General features: G+C 43.2%; 1 protein-coding gene across 2 annotated transcripts in view; it reads right to left on the reverse strand.

Moving 5' to 3' along the window:
* Positions 1–1,899: 1,899 nt before the first annotated feature.
* Positions 1,900–15,286, reverse strand: part of KNTC1 (kinetochore associated 1) — an 85,281-nt gene continuing 71,894 nt past the window's right edge. For both annotated transcript variants that reach the window (XM_060269575.2, XM_088659343.1), the window contains exons 52-64: positions 15,031–15,065; positions 14,459–14,537; positions 12,518–12,636; positions 11,908–12,043; positions 11,582–11,677; positions 10,195–10,251; positions 8,633–8,687; positions 7,065–7,128; positions 6,101–6,230; positions 3,625–3,714; positions 3,379–3,521; positions 2,610–2,700; positions 1,900–2,056 (exon numbers count right to left, since the gene is read on the reverse strand). In XM_060269575.2, the coding sequence (XP_060125558.1) occupies positions 2,033–2,056; positions 2,610–2,700; positions 3,379–3,521; positions 3,625–3,714; positions 6,101–6,230; positions 7,065–7,128; positions 8,633–8,687; positions 10,195–10,251; positions 11,582–11,677; positions 11,908–12,043; positions 12,518–12,636; positions 14,459–14,537; positions 15,031–15,065 (1,119 nt within the window). In that variant the 3' untranslated portion in view covers positions 1,900–2,032. The remainder of the gene's footprint in view (positions 2,057–2,609; positions 2,701–3,378; positions 3,522–3,624; positions 3,715–6,100; positions 6,231–7,064; positions 7,129–8,632; positions 8,688–10,194; positions 10,252–11,581; positions 11,678–11,907; positions 12,044–12,517; positions 12,637–14,458; positions 14,538–15,030; positions 15,066–15,286) is intronic.

Consider the following 15,286-nt stretch of genomic DNA (forward strand, 5'->3'; position numbering starts at 1 on the left):
AATACATCTGAAATACAGTTTTTGTCATGTTCTGATCAGAGACTGGGATCCCACACAAAAAGATTGCTGGGCTGAGGGGAGCACTGAGGGAGCAGCAAGACAGACAGACAGACACCTTTGATGCCTCTGGCACCAGGCCCCCCTGCTTTGAGCGCTTTCAGCCTTAAAGGGCAGCCAACTCTCTGGCCTGAAGGCAGGCACTCTGCAGCCCCCCTTCTGAAGCACCCCTGGCATTGCTAGACTGGTCATGGGCAGGGGAGGGGCTCTGGTCCTTATAGACCTTGGTAGTCTAGGAGGCTCCTGTCCAACAGATGAGAAGCCCTGAACCAGCTTCTCATCTGATGTCACTGCAGCTCCATATCTGATTGCTGCAAGAAGCAGGGTTCACGATATTATTTGCTTGAAAAAGGTCCCCATCTTCCTTTCTTTTACACTCAGTGGATGAATGCACCAGAAAGGGAGCTAGTCATGTTACGAAGTTCTCAAATCTTCCAGATGCTGAATTGCACACAGGAGGGGGAGGGGGGGACAAAACCTCTCAGCCATGTGGCCATTTTGGAGTCTATTCTTGGCCCTGAGTCTCCCTCCAAAAGAGTGAAAAAGAATTATGGTATGTTAAGTTCCATAGAAATGGCAGCATAATTTATTCAGTGTAGAACAAAGAGATGTTGGAAGTGACCCCTCTCACTCCATCCAAATGGGCTCATTGTCCAGCAATATAAGAACATAATAACTGGTCACATTTAAGCTTTGTTTCTGTCTCCCGCCTTGAGGTTGGGGCTGTTTTGGGCTAGGAGTCCTTCACTGAGAATAAAGTATGTGGCTCTCTATCCTAATTGAAGAAAGCATGACATTGGGGGACGGACAAAACAGGTAGAAAGCAATACCATGGTACCTCGGGTTACAGACGCTTCAGGTTACAGACTCCGCTAACGCAGAAATAGTACCTCAGGGTAAGAACTTTGCTTCAGGAGAACAGAAATTGCGCGGCAGCAGTGGGAGGCCCCATTAGCTAAAGTGGTGCTTCAGGTTAAGAACAGTTTCAGGTTAAGAACGGACTTCTGGAACGAATTAAGTTCTTAACCCGAGGTACCACTGTATTGGGATAAACGTCACCTGAGCCTGAAAGTTTCCAGGCTGATCTGGCCAAACAAGGGGGCCTTAGAAGAGCTGGAAATCTAAGGCCTGACCACATATTGTCAGTGTCTTGTAGGAGTGGAGAGTGCATCTAATTTGTTTGCCGTCCCTGAAGGGCAAGGCTTTTTCCAAGCAAGGTGGAGATGCTCTTAAATCCACTCTAAATCTACCCTCACGTGCAGGCAATAACCAAGTCTCACATTAGACAGAAAATTAAACTCTACTGTGTATTTCAGTGGTTCCTTAAGCCAATAGATTGAAAACCAGGAGAAAATAGAGGCACCTATATTTTTTCAATAGCTAAGGGAGAAGCCTCGCAAAACCTGAAAAAGGACATGTCCATATTTTGATTCCACCCAGCACAAGGCCTTGTGCACTGTCGCTGCACCAAAGCAACAGCCTGAAGCTTGGAACTGCTGCTGCAGAGATGTCTGGTGGTATGTTGAGCAGTGACCGGGGAGTAGGGCTTGGGGAAAAGTTGACTGCCATCTTGAGATGACAGTGGAATTACTAGGGTGGGTGAAGTACCCCTTAGCTTGTCTCAGGCTCGTGAAAAAACACTGGTTGCCATATTGGGGTTTAATGTCAGATTTATCTGCACTGGAATAAAAACAGTTTAAAAACAGTCTTGATACCAAAGTATCATATGATTTGCAAATAATTTCAAAGTGCAACAAGGATGCAGTAATCCCCTAAAACTTAGAGCAGCCTTGATTTTAGGCAAACTTTCTCTCTTCATAAGAATGGGAATCTCAAACAAGATTTGCAAGTTATTTTTTAGTGAATTTTTGGTGCAAATATAAATACAGAGCCAAGTAAAATACAAAAAGCATAAATATACAGGATATTGAGACCTCATAAAGGGCTTTCTGCATATATATGAATGACAAGACTTCTACACCAGCTCGTTGAAGTACATCTGAAGGAAGAAGAAAAAATTACCAGCCACTCAATTTTCTATAAGAAACAGAATGTGTATTAAGCATGTATTTTGTTCTATGTCTATTAGACATTTGCATCTGTTAGGCGGCTTACATAAAACAACACAGATAAAATACAAAAAAGATAAAACATATAAAAGATGATAGATAAAAGACAATTATTTAATTGCTTTTTGACTATTTTTTAGCTTTTTGCATTTTTATCTGTGTTCTTCTAATTTGTGTAAACCACCTTCTGTGCCGGGTCTGGAGAAAACGCAGGCTATAAATAGATAATAATAAAAATGTTTAGAATTCATTAGTTACTGAATCTTAATTTCCAGATTGGCAGTTTTATTTACTGCAGATGCACACAAAATATGGCCTAACATGTTTCAGCTATGATGCTCTTGGACCTTGTTCAATCATTTTGGTTGCTGCTCTTGGCTCCTTTGAAACAAAGGTCAAGATACAAATTTAAAAATCAATAGATAGAAAGCATTTCAGGAAACTAATGGTGGGTTGACTTTTTTTTAACAAAAGTTTTATTACCTTCACAACATCTGAAGGTGTCCTGTCCTCTGTAAGAGGAGTTCTAGATGTTATAAGATACCCTTTTATTAGGGCTGCTGCATCATCCATCCTGCATAAAACACATCCACGCAGTCATTAGCAGAAAACAAATCAATATTTTTGAACTATGCAAAAAAGAAAAAGTGCATACAGAGAGAAAAGAGGCAAGTGTTTCCCTAAAATCACAATACCTGTAGGGTTTGGGTTTTTTGTAGTGGGAGTGGGGGGAGAGGCATGTATTCATTTAGACAACAATCCAATGCAGAGTTTGTTGCATATATTGCACATGGCAAACCATTGCATGAAGAAAACTGCCCGGGGGGGGGGGCGCGGATCAGGACCTATGGAGGGGCGGGGGATCCACCCACTGCTGTCTCTGCCATTGCTGGCTCCTTCTCCACCTGCCCACCTGCTCTCCTCCTGCATTGCATACACCCTCTTTTGCTCCTCCCCTTCTCCATGCTGCCCACCATCTGCCTCAGGGGAAAGAGGTGGAAAGAGTGCTCAAGCCCACCAGCTTCCTCCTCCACTGTGTGCCTGCTGCTCCCTGACAAAGGAGCTACAGTGTCTTGTTTACATCGGATGCACACACATGGCTCACTGGTACTGTAAATGAACAAGACCTCTCCCTTCCATGTGTAAGGAAAGGGAACATCCTTTAGCACAGTTGTGGAGAAAAGTAGGATTAGGCCCTCCTAGCACAAAGAAAGAAAGAAAAATGAAACTTGAGGATTTTGCACTCACTTACCTATTCTTTTCTACAAGTTTTTCTACCAAACTTTTAAGTTTCCCAGGATGAATCTCCTGCAACTTCAAGAATGGAATGTATTCTGAAGTTAGAAACTCTTCACACTTCTCATTTATGATGTAGTCTAAAATCAGACATCTAATCTGCAAAGCAGTAAAAGAGTTATTCTGGTTAGGTCCACGGCTTATGAGAAAGAATCAACTGTGTCTTTGTCTATTTTGTCCCAAAGGGCTGAAATTGGGGTACCTGTATGGCAAAGCCAGCTACTATACCCTGGTTCATGTGCTCCTTTACTTGCCGTAACACAGTCCCAAGCTGACATGAGGATAGGAAGCCCTGGTGGGGAAAAACAGGATCAAATATTCTAAAGCACCTGAGAACAAATGGATCATAATGCAAACATAAGAGAAATATTCTTGATTCTTACAGCACTTTTGTTCAAAGAGGTTGCAAAGGATAATAGCTTCACAAACTCTGAAATCCTATATGGGAGCTGTACTGAATGTATTGTAGCAAAAAGTTTTGCAGGGTCTTAAAGTCTACATTCTCTACAGCAGAAGCTTTCATGCAGAAGCAGCATTTTTTAAAAATGCTATTACAAACTCGGTGGGAAAGGGAAATGCTGTGGACATAGTGCATCTTAATTTCAGTAAGGCTTGACAAAGTCTCCCACAATATTCTTGTGAGGAAGCTGGTAAAATGGGGGTTGAACGAGGTAACTGTAAGGTGGATTTGTAGCTGATTGACTAACCAAACCCAAAGAGAACCCATTAATGGTTCCTCGTCATCCTGGAAAAATGTTACAAGTGGGGTGCTGCAGAGTTCTTTCCTGGGCCCATTGTTGTTCAATGTCTTTATAAATGATATGGAGGAAGGAATTGAGATGCTCATCAAATTTGCAGATGACACCAAACTGGGAGGGATAGCTAATGCCACAGAATATAGAATCAGAATTCAAAATGACCATAACAGAATGAAGAACTGGGCACAAACTAACAAAATTAAATTCAATAGGGACAAATGTAAGGTTCTGAACTTAGGCAGGAAGAGACAGATGCATAAATATAAGATGTGGGGCACCTGGTTTACTAGCAGTACATGTGAAGAGGATCTAGGGGACTGTGGACCACAAGCTTAACATGAGTCAACAGTGTGATGCAGCAGGAAAAAAAGCTAACATTATTCTAGGCTGCATCAACGGAAGTGCAGTGTCCAGATCAAGGGAAGTAATAGTACCACTGTATTCTGATTTTGTCTACTGTGTACAATTCTGGGCACCACAATTTAAGAAGGATGTTGACAAGCTGGAACATGTGCAGAGGAGGACAACCAAGATGATCAAGGGTCTGGAAACTAAGCCTTATGAGGAATGGCTAAAGGAGCTGGGGATGTTTAGTCTGGAAAAGATGAGACTGAGAGGAGACATGACAGCCATCTTACATTTTAATGTATTTTAATCTTTGTTGGAAGCCGCCCAGAGTGGCTGGGGAAACCCAGGCGTATGAGCGGGGTACAAATAATATATTATTATTATTATTATTATTATTATTATTATTATTATTATTATTATTATATATTATTAAAATATCTGAAGGCCTGTCACATGGAAGAGGGAACATGTGGTTTTTCCCTTCCTGCTTTGGGAGGCAGGACTCGAACCAATGGCTTCAAGTTACATTTAAAGAGATTCTGACTAAACATTTGGAAAAACTTTCTGACAGTAAGAGTTGTTTTAACGGTGGAACAGTATCCCTCAGGAGGTTGTGGCCTCTCCTTCCCTGGAGGATTTTAAGCAGAGGTTGGATGGCCATCTGCCAGGGATGCTTTAGCTGAGATTCCTGCATTGCAGGGGTTGGACTAGATGATCCTCAGAGTCCCTTCCAAGATTCTATCATTCGTGACATCACCTTCATTACAAGAGTGCTCTCCTAAATTGATAGTCACAAAATAAAACTAGAGGAAGAAAGAAGTGCAACTTTTTTCCTTTTTTTTAAACAGAAGTAAGCCAAAGTAAAAAAATAATGGAAGAGTAAGTGTTTCATTTGTGTACAGAACACAAATACAGTGGTACCACTACTTATGTTCACCTCCGGTTACGTATTCTTTGGGATACATATGCAGCAAACCTGGAAGTATTTTTTTGGGTTTCACCACGCGCGCATGCGCAGAAGTGCTCTATGCACGTGTGCAGAAGTGCTAAACCGCGCCAATGCGCAGAAGTGGCACTTCCGGATACGCACACCTCGGGATCCAACCGAAGCCCCAGAACGGATCCCGTGTGCAACCAGAGGTACCACTGCAAATACAAAATCTACTCAGGGTGGATGCAACCTACTCCCAACCCAGAGCTACTGGTGATTTAAAAAAAAAAAAGCACGAAGGATTGTATAAACGCTTGGAGTGGAACACATAAGGCCTGTGGCAGGAATTCCTGGGTGAACGTGTGCCGTGGCCTTCCAGGTGTTGGACTCTCACTCGCATGATCCCATCAGCCCCAGCTAGCCTGGCCAGTTGCCAACGATGACAGTAGTCTAAGTTATGGAGGGCCACAGGTCCCCCAATCCATCTTTAGTCTAGATTTGATACTGTAGAATTTAAACTCAGGGGCTTCACCAACTGATTGTAAAGTACAGGAACTATTTGGGTACACCCGTGTGTGTGTGTGTGTGTGTGTGTGTGTGTGTGTGTGTGTGTGTGTGTATGTGTGTCTGTATTCACTCACCTGAATCTGTTGAGCTCTTTTCTCAGGTTGTGGAATCAGCAACAGACACCCCAAGGCCAAAGCTGGCAGGTCTAACTGGGCATACTGCTTTGCAATCCCAGTCAGATCTAGATCAGCCACGAGAGGACACCTTTGGGAAGTAGCCATGAAGTGGAGGAAACAGTAAGCAGGTACAGTTATTTTATAAATTAACAGAGTAACAACCTTCCTTCAGTGGCCTAACAGCTTGATGCATAAGTGTACATACTAATTCCATGTTTTAATCATTCCAACTTTTTCATGATTTAGTTGTTCCTTTCATGTTCTTATCACCAGTGCTCCCCCCCCCCCTGAAAAATAGGTGCTGGTACTCACCATGAGGTTGTTACAGCAAGTGCCACACTTTTAAACAACAACAAAAGAGGTGCCAATACCCTTGAGTAGCCCCTGAAAAAAGCACTGCTTATCACAGACCTGGTATACACACAAAGCCACCTGAAGCTGTCGAATAAACTGCAAGAGCGGCAATGGAAAATTGCTTTCACACACTAAAAGTTCCCTGCAACTATAAAGGCAGCAAAGCAGGGAAAAGGCTAGCTTTTTAAATTGGCAAGTACATAGGAAATAGGGTTGCCCGACTCAATAGAGGACAGGACTTCTGTGCCTTTAATTGCCCTGCTCTCTTTTGAGTCTGGAAACCTTAAAGAGAAACCAGCAGACCCTTTCTTTAATTTCCAAGCAAAGGGTCTGCTGGTTTCTCTTTAAGGTTTCCAGACTCAAAAGAGAGCAGGGCAATTAAAGGCACAGAAGTCCTGTCCTCTATTGAGTCAGGCAACCCTAATAGGAAAAGTGCTATTCCCCACCTGCAGCTTGAGGTAGTATGGTCCATTCAGCCACCTCATTCTGCTGCACATGGAGAGTACTGGAATTTTTAATTCTTAAGGAAACATTGTGTCTATTTCTCCCACATGAGATGTTTATTTACCTCAATAATGTTCTGAAAGACTCGTAGTATGCTTCAAGCTGATTAGCACCTGGTGGCTGTGAAGCTTTAAAAACAAAACAGACACATAGTGAAAGGATTTCTACACACTGAATTTTTGATTTATTTCACAGAGCAATTGCTTTCAGCTCTGCAGAGGAGCTCATAGTATCCAAACTCCCTCCGTGAGAGCTGTGAAGCAGAGCTCCCTCCACTGGCTCTGCTGTGACAGGTCAGCTCCATCAGGCCTCCTCTCCCCACAACTCCCATCTGGGGCGGCCATCAGTGGGAGAGCTTTGCTGGAGGCCCAGCCCCTTCAGGCACCTCCTGCCCCTGAACTGTGCCAGCTGGTCAATATAGGAACCACCGTTCAAAGATTTGTGACTGAGATCCCTCCCTGCCCCCTTTGCCTGTGGGTAGGGACCATCTTGCTTTGATGGTATTTAAGTCGTCTGGCAGCCTTGTTGGCTGAAGAGCAAGATACAGATGCTCTAAATAAATAAATACATAAATCTCTCTATACACTAGAAAACTAGTGATCTTTGTAATGTGTGACTACTGTAGTAGGATGGCCAGATACCACATAGTATTTAAGCAAGACCAAATAAGTGAATAAGGCAAAAATGGGAGGGGGGTATGCAAATGTGAATTAAAAATATGTGCTATAAGAAACTAAGAAACATTCTGCTGGGTCAGACCAAGAGCCAATCTTCCTTCCTCCAGTAGCCAATCAGATGCCTCCAGGAAAGCCAGCATCAGCCCTTCCCAATTGTTGCTCCCCAGCAACTAGAATTCAGAGACATACTGCCTTTGAACAAGGATCTATCACTTCTCCTTTGAGCAGGCCTCTCCTCCATGATTTTGTCTGGTTCTATAATTTTAATACTGTATTTTAATCTGTATTTTAATTAATTGTTTTTATGTTTTATTGTGGTTCTGTTGGTGTCAGCCGCCCTGAGCCCGGTTTTTGACTGGGGAGGGCGGGGTATAAATAAAAATTTATTATTATTATTAAAAGCCAGTGACCATGATCACATCCTGTGGCTTTTTAATACCATACATTCATTATGCACTGCATGAATAAACACTTTGTCCTATTCTGCTGCCCACTCATTCCAATCCAAATTGTACATTTAAAAAACTTCTCTATAAGTTAAGAATGCAATGCAATGCATGTTTACTCAGGAGCAAAACTTAAGTTTAGTAGGACTTGCCTAGGAGTGTATATAAGACCACAGCTATATTCTGCTTTTGTTGGTCAAGGGGAAATGCACTGCGGGGGGTTAGACTACATGACCCTTCGGACCCCTTCCAACTCTACAATTCTATGTTTCTATGAGTTATTTTGCACATGCTTTGAAGGCTCTTCTTTTGCAATCAAACAGGCTAGAATCCTTTTGTGTAAATGAAACCAAGATGCTGAATTCCACACCCACACCCACCCACCAAATTTTGATGGCTTTTCCTTCACTTTACTTGGGAGTGGGGAATAGATTGCTCTACCTAAAATGCACTAAAGCATTGTGTGATGATTTGGTGGCATGATCCGAGAGCAAAGAAACAAAGCTAACCTGAACGGCACGGCGCCAGGATGACACTCTGCCAAGCTAGGATGAAGTTTGGAATCTGCAGAAAGTTAAAACACATCTTCAAATGCCTGAGAGAATGTCAAACTTATTGGTTAGTGGATCCTCCTGTCAAGGATATAGTTTAACACTCTCCTGATCAGATTTGTGAGACTCTTAGCAAACACATTCTTGCCAACTGCTGTGAAGTGCAACCCAACTCTTGCCAGAAGTCCTTCCTCAAGGAACTGGAGACCATGGTCAAAGAAGCCAAATCTTCCCTAACAAAAGCCCCTGTGCAGCCAGTGTTTTACTTCCAGTGTTTTCCTCCCTGTTCCATCAACAGGAAGGAGTGATGAAAAAATCACCTATGCCCCAAGGCCCTTCAGCTTCCTGCTCAGATTCTCAGAGTCCTTTTCTATACATTAAAGGCTGTGTGTTTGTACCCACATGAATCAGAAGGAAGGGGTTGTGGTCAATGGGTTTTATAAGACATGGCAACTCCTGCTACATCGTGAATCTTTGCACCTGGAAGACAGCACACCTCCTGGGATATCCTGTTACCTCAACACACTGCGGCTCTGTCCCCCTAAGTAGGGAGTCACCTACCACCACTCAGTGGTGTAGCATGCGGGGGGGGGGGGCTGAGGGGCCGCCAGCCTGGGTTTGGCGGGGGAGGGGGACGCACCACAGTGCCTTGCCACCTTGTGAGCTGCTGCATCCTTCTCAGGGCCCTCAAGCTCACAACAGCTCACAGCGCCCCACAAGCCCAGTACCATTTCTGCAAGTCTTGCAAAGCGGTGCTAGACTCACAGGGCGCCATGAATGTGCCCTGATTAGCAGCAGTGGGCAGGGGTGCCCCATCTGCAGTCAGTGAAATAAAAAAATAAACATCAAGCTGCAGGAAAGCAATGAACAGTGGATCAAAAAGCTTGGGGGGGGGGAATTAAGTATTTTTCCTTGTGCACATATTATTTCAAGTTAACTGCCCAGTACATCTTCCTGCAAAGTGCAATCTAGTTATGCTGCCATTGCCAAGTCAGGCTCTTTGCTGCACCTCCGATGGCAAGGGCATTTAAGCAGGGCCACTACTGAAGGTCTCAAGAGTCTAGGTGGACACCTGGAGAAAAGTGGCTCTTCAGGTATTACAGTCCCAGTAATGAAATATTTTACACTTTAAAAATGAGGGCATTGAATTGAACCGGAAAATGAACTTGGAGCCATTTTAGTGGGTAAAGCATTAAGTGCAATGTGATCTTAACTCCTAACTGGAACAACTTTGGAGCTGCATTTTGGACTAACTGCAATTTCTGAAGAGTTTTAAAAAGGCAATCCCACTTATATAGTCTAGATGCATAGATTACTAAGGCCAGCCATGCTCCTTCTGTCCAGGCAGGGCCACAGCTGGTAGAAAGGCACTCAGTGCTTCAGAGGCAATTGGTAACATCAATGACCTCTTAATATTAAATTAAATATTAAATTGTCTGCAAATAAACAAATTATGACACTCATTTCTTTTTAAAGTTGGGCAAATATTCCAGCTTGAGAAGGGGTGAGAATTCACGTACCTGCCATAAGGAATAGATCCCAGTAATCTCTGTCAAAACCTTCTTCAGATAATGAACCTGAAACACACAAGGCATTTTCAATGATTGTATGAGCACAGCATGAGGAAGCTGTTAAGATGCAACTTTAATGGAGGGCATGGCATTGTTTAATTCTCTCCCATCTTTATCAGACAATAAAGGATAACATGCACCTTTGAGTTTTCTAGCTTGTCTATGAAAACCCAAAAGTTAATAAACAAACATTCAAGACATCCCCTGATGCAATCTTCCCCCGTTAATTGGTCTGAGGAGGGGCAAATGAGAATACTGTAACCTAATTAGAAAATAAAGGGTGAATAGTAAATAGATTTGTTTTTATCATTATTGTTTTTTAAATTATCCCCCCTTTCCTAATATATATACAAGGTGTCTTATAACATAAAACATCAACATCAATTCCAACCAGATGATGCTGGGGTGCCCGCAGGTGGGACACAAGCACAACAGGACTCTTATTGAGAGCCATACAGCTGCTGATTCTGGAGGCAGCACACAGCCATCATGATTAGCAGCTAATGGGAGCCTCATCCTCTGTAAATCTGTCTAATCCTCTTTCAAAGCTATCCCAAGTTGGTGACCATCACCACATCTTGAGTTGGTTAATTAAATGATGAAGACAGCCCCTTCTGAAACATTAAAATAACATTAAAATAAATAAAAAAATTGTCCAGGAGCACCTTAGAGACCAACTAAGTTTGTTCTTGGTATAAGCTTTGGTATGCATGCACACTACATATCGTATCTGAAGAAGTGTGCATGCACACGAAAGCTTATACTAAGAACAAACTTAGTTGGTCTCTAAGGTGCTACTGGACAATTTTTTAAAATTTTTTATATATTTCGACTGCGTCAGACCAACACGGCTACATACCTGAATCTATAAAATTGAACTAACTAGAACCCAAACCTGCACTAGCACTAGGAAGCTTTTCTCGCAGGACACCAAAACATATAGGGGGGACCTTTCCCTCTCCAGGGACCCAGGTGGCGCTGTGGGATAAACCACTGAGCCTAGGGCTTGCTGATCAGAAGGTCAGCGGTTCGAATCCCTGTGACGGGGTGAGCTCCCATTGCTTGGTCCCAGCTCCTGCAAACCTCGCAGTTCAAAAGCATGTCAAAATGCAAGTAGATAAATAGGGACCGCTACAGCGGGAAGGTAAACGGCGTTTCCGTGCGCTGCTCTGGTTCGCCAGAAGTGGCTTTGTCATGCTGGCCACATGACCGGGAAGCTATACGCCGGCTCCCTCGGCCAATAATGCGAGATGAGCACGCAACCCCAGAGTCGGTCACGACTGGACCTAATGGTCAGGGGTCCCTTTACCTTTTTCCCTCTCCAAAGAAGTCTTACCTTGTGGAAACTAATTAGCTTCTGAAGCAAACCATTCCAGAGTAAAGGATCGTGCACTTTATATTCCAAGCTAAGCTCTGCCACAAGTTTCACTGCCTGAAAGCAATGAGTAAATTATTTTATTCTTTATTGAACACCATGTTACTGTGAATCATTCCAAAGCAGAGAAAACTTTTGCTGGTCTTCATTAATGTAGGACTTAAAACACTTCTTATGCTTCTCTGTGTACCTGATAATGTCCTTAATACCATTGTGCATAAAAAGATAGACCATGAGGAAAAAGATGTGTTTTGTCCCCTCCAATCTCCAAGCCCCTGCCTTATTACCATGGGTTCGTAGCTATGGTTCTTCCACAAGCCTTTGATCATTCCTTCCTTGGGAGTGCTATGAAACGTTGAGTAGGTGTATGGGATATTCAGAATTTCAAACTGAGCAAGGAAAATTAAGCATTTCAGGAAATTCCTATTAAAAAGAAATGTGCATTTATTGTAGAGGTTCACAACAGGGAAACCAAAATGCTACAAACTTCTAATAAAGACAGCTGTGTGCAAACAGTCCACAGCCAAACTGAGCTAGATAAGGAACGGTGTTTTTTTCCTTCCCTGATCCAAAACTGTGCATGCAGGGTTGTGCATGCATGGCCCTTTTGCAAATGCTAAAAATTCACTGAGTAGTTGCATGGAATTCAGGACCCGGCTTTCGTCCATGCACTGGCTGGATCTTAGCTTCTCAAATCTGCCAGTGTGATGTGGTGGCTCTGGTTTAAATTCCTGCTCAGCCACAAACCTTACTGGGTTACCTTGGGCGATTGATCTGCCTACTAGCTCACAACACATTCCACCTTGAATTCCTTGGGGGAGGCGTTTGGGGAAATTGAATGAAACTTCATCACTGGTTGGCATTTGTATGTCTGAAGGAAAACAAGACTCTGCTTACTTCACTTCCTCTAGGGGCTTTTTGAAGAGGGTCTCAACAGCACAAGGGTCCGCCAGGCAGAGCAGACACTTGAGAGCCCGGCTTCTGTGAGCAAAGGTCAACTTGTTTACTCCAATAGGCTAAAACAGGGAGGGGATGAAAATAATACAGAATTATTACTTTTAAAGCACTAAACTATTAAGAAACTATACAGTATCATTTCCCCAGTTTATTTGCCTTTTTTTTTGTTAAATGGTGCTGGGGGTGGAGGGAGATGCTATTCCTGACTATTTGCAAAATCTGAAAAAGTATGCATGCACACGAAAGCTCGTACCAATGATAAACTTAGTTGGTCTCTAAGGTGCTACTGGAATAGATATAGATAGATAGATAGATAGATAGATAGATAGATAGATAGATAGATAGATAGATAGATAGATAGATGATAGATAGATATAGATATAGATATAGATATTATAGCAAAAAGTTCCATTCTTCCAAAGGACAGCTGCTGAGTGAAAATGTTGCTGAAACTAGCCCTGCAAGAACCTGCTTATTGAATGAGAGGATATTACAGTTGAGATAAACTGCCCCATTGATGCCACGGAAGACAGTTTAGGATGCCAAGTGGGCTAGAGCCCCAGCTCCTGATTCACGGACCCAAAGTGGCATTGACCTGTCTGGCAACTTGCCTCCCAGTTGCTTTCAGAGTTCAGTTCAAGGTGCCAACTGAGGCCTTTGCCCATGTATGCCTCCCCCAAATGACACAGCAGATGAGGACTTGCTTCAAGTTCCAAGATTTAGAGAGGCCAGACTGCCAGTTACAGGAAGCAGGTCGTTTTCTGCCATGGCCCTGAAATGATCTTCTGAAGGATGCCCATGCCCATTTATCTCCATTGTGCTTTTAGAGATTACATTCATTCAACCTACTCTACCGCCTTGCAGTTGCTGCTGCAGCTAGTTTAAAACCATCAAAATAATGTTTAAACTTGTATGTTATTTTGTGAAATTGTTTTAAATTTTCTTTCATACACTGTCAGCGTTCACTCCCAAAGCAAACAGCATTAAAATTTTCAAAAATAAATAAAAAAATTGAAACAAAACAACTTAGGGATTGATAAATTTGCAAAGTTATGGGAGCCAGCAGCATTTGTTTTTCACGCTAGGCCACAGCTTAGTAAAAGGATAGGAATAATTTGGTCTTCCAGCTGCTGTTGAACTCCAACTTCCATTTGCCCCAGTCAGCCTGGCCAATGGTCAGGGGTGATGTGAGCTGAAGGGCTAGATTCCCCATCCTTGGCTTTGTAAACCTAAGGTCCTGGGTTCAGTCCCCAAAAAGCTCCTGCCAGTCAGAGCTGAGTGAGTTGGAAAAGGACTATGACCAGGTAAAAGGCAGCGGTCTATATTCTTTCTTTGCAAGTTACTGGAAAATGCAGGAGGCGAGGGCTCGTGTGTTGGGGGTCCTGTTTGCAGGTTCCCCACAGGAATCTGGTTGGCCAATTTGAGAACAGGTTGCTCGGCTTGATGGGCCATTGGCTTGATCCGGCAGTCTCTTTTTATGCTCTTGCTGAAGATATATTTCAAAGCTAGAATTCAGTAGTTATGGGGGGGCCAAGAATAGTTTTAATTCCATGCACTAAAGGGGATTTAGGGCTTATGTTTCTCAAACAACAGCCTGCCATGCTGCATGGCAAACCTTTTTTGAAGGAGGTTTCAAGAGCAGTTAAGTGTTATGACTAGGGGTAGTAGGTTCTGCAGGTTCTGAGAGAGGAAGTCATGAATTATTTTAGGCCATAGATGTGCTTAACACTAGCTCTTTGGATCCTGGCCATTGTGTTCAAATTCTAGCTCAGACTTGGGACTCCAGTCCCCCCCTCCCCATCAATTAGTTCTGAAGTAGAGAATTTGTGCAGCATAAAATGTCCAGTCACTGCATCTATAATACACACACAAATAACTTACGGAAGTTGTGGATACTGTACATTCATAAAGGATTCTCAAGTGGTTATCCACTGGGCCAAGCTGTAAGAGATAGAGAACTCTGGGGGGGGGGAATTAAAAATTAATGGTAACTCCAGATTGCACTAAAGCGGTTTGTTTTACTGTGTGTAAAGCTGACATTTTAATTCCACCATACATTAAAGAAATCAATAACTTACTGAAGAACAAGTCTTTAAAGGAAACATGTGGTCAGTGCCGGGGTGCTTGCTGAAGCCCACAGCACTACAGAGGGCCCACTCCCAACCTCTCAGGCCTCCTGGTCCTGCAGACCTGTTTCCTTGCTGTTGCTACCTGTTCACCTGCCCTCTCCGACATGCAAGAGTGAAGGAGACATAGCAGCAACTCCCTCTGGGAAGTTGTGCAGATTGGGCACAGAAGAAGAGGTCCAGTGAGTGGGAGTTACACTTCCTTGGCAAGCCCCTACTCACATTAGGATATATTCCCCAAGGGCTCCCCCAAGCCTGAAGCCCAAGGTAGAATGAACTAACCAACCAACCAACCAATCAGTGGGCTGCATCAGAACAAAGTCTTACCTCTTAAAGTCTTCATCTTGGATATTTTCGAAAACCTTTTTAAAAGATATGGGAAAGTAAATGGAAAGTAGAAGAGGGTGGTTTTGGAAAACTAGCTTTCAGTGACAAGACTGAGATGTTCAGTCAGGCCAAAGCCCAATAGTGTACTGTACCATGGGGGTGGGGAAGAGAACCTGCTTAGCAGGTGAGATCTTTTGCTGCATTTTAACTGGGGCTCTACCTTTCTGGCAACTTCCAAATGCTGTGTACATTTGGA

This window comes from Zootoca vivipara, chromosome 16, assembly GCF_965207765.1.
Source record: "Zootoca vivipara chromosome 16, rZooViv2.hap1.1, whole genome shotgun sequence".
NCBI classification, from domain to species: Eukaryota; Metazoa; Chordata; class Lepidosauria; order Squamata; family Lacertidae; genus Zootoca; species Zootoca vivipara.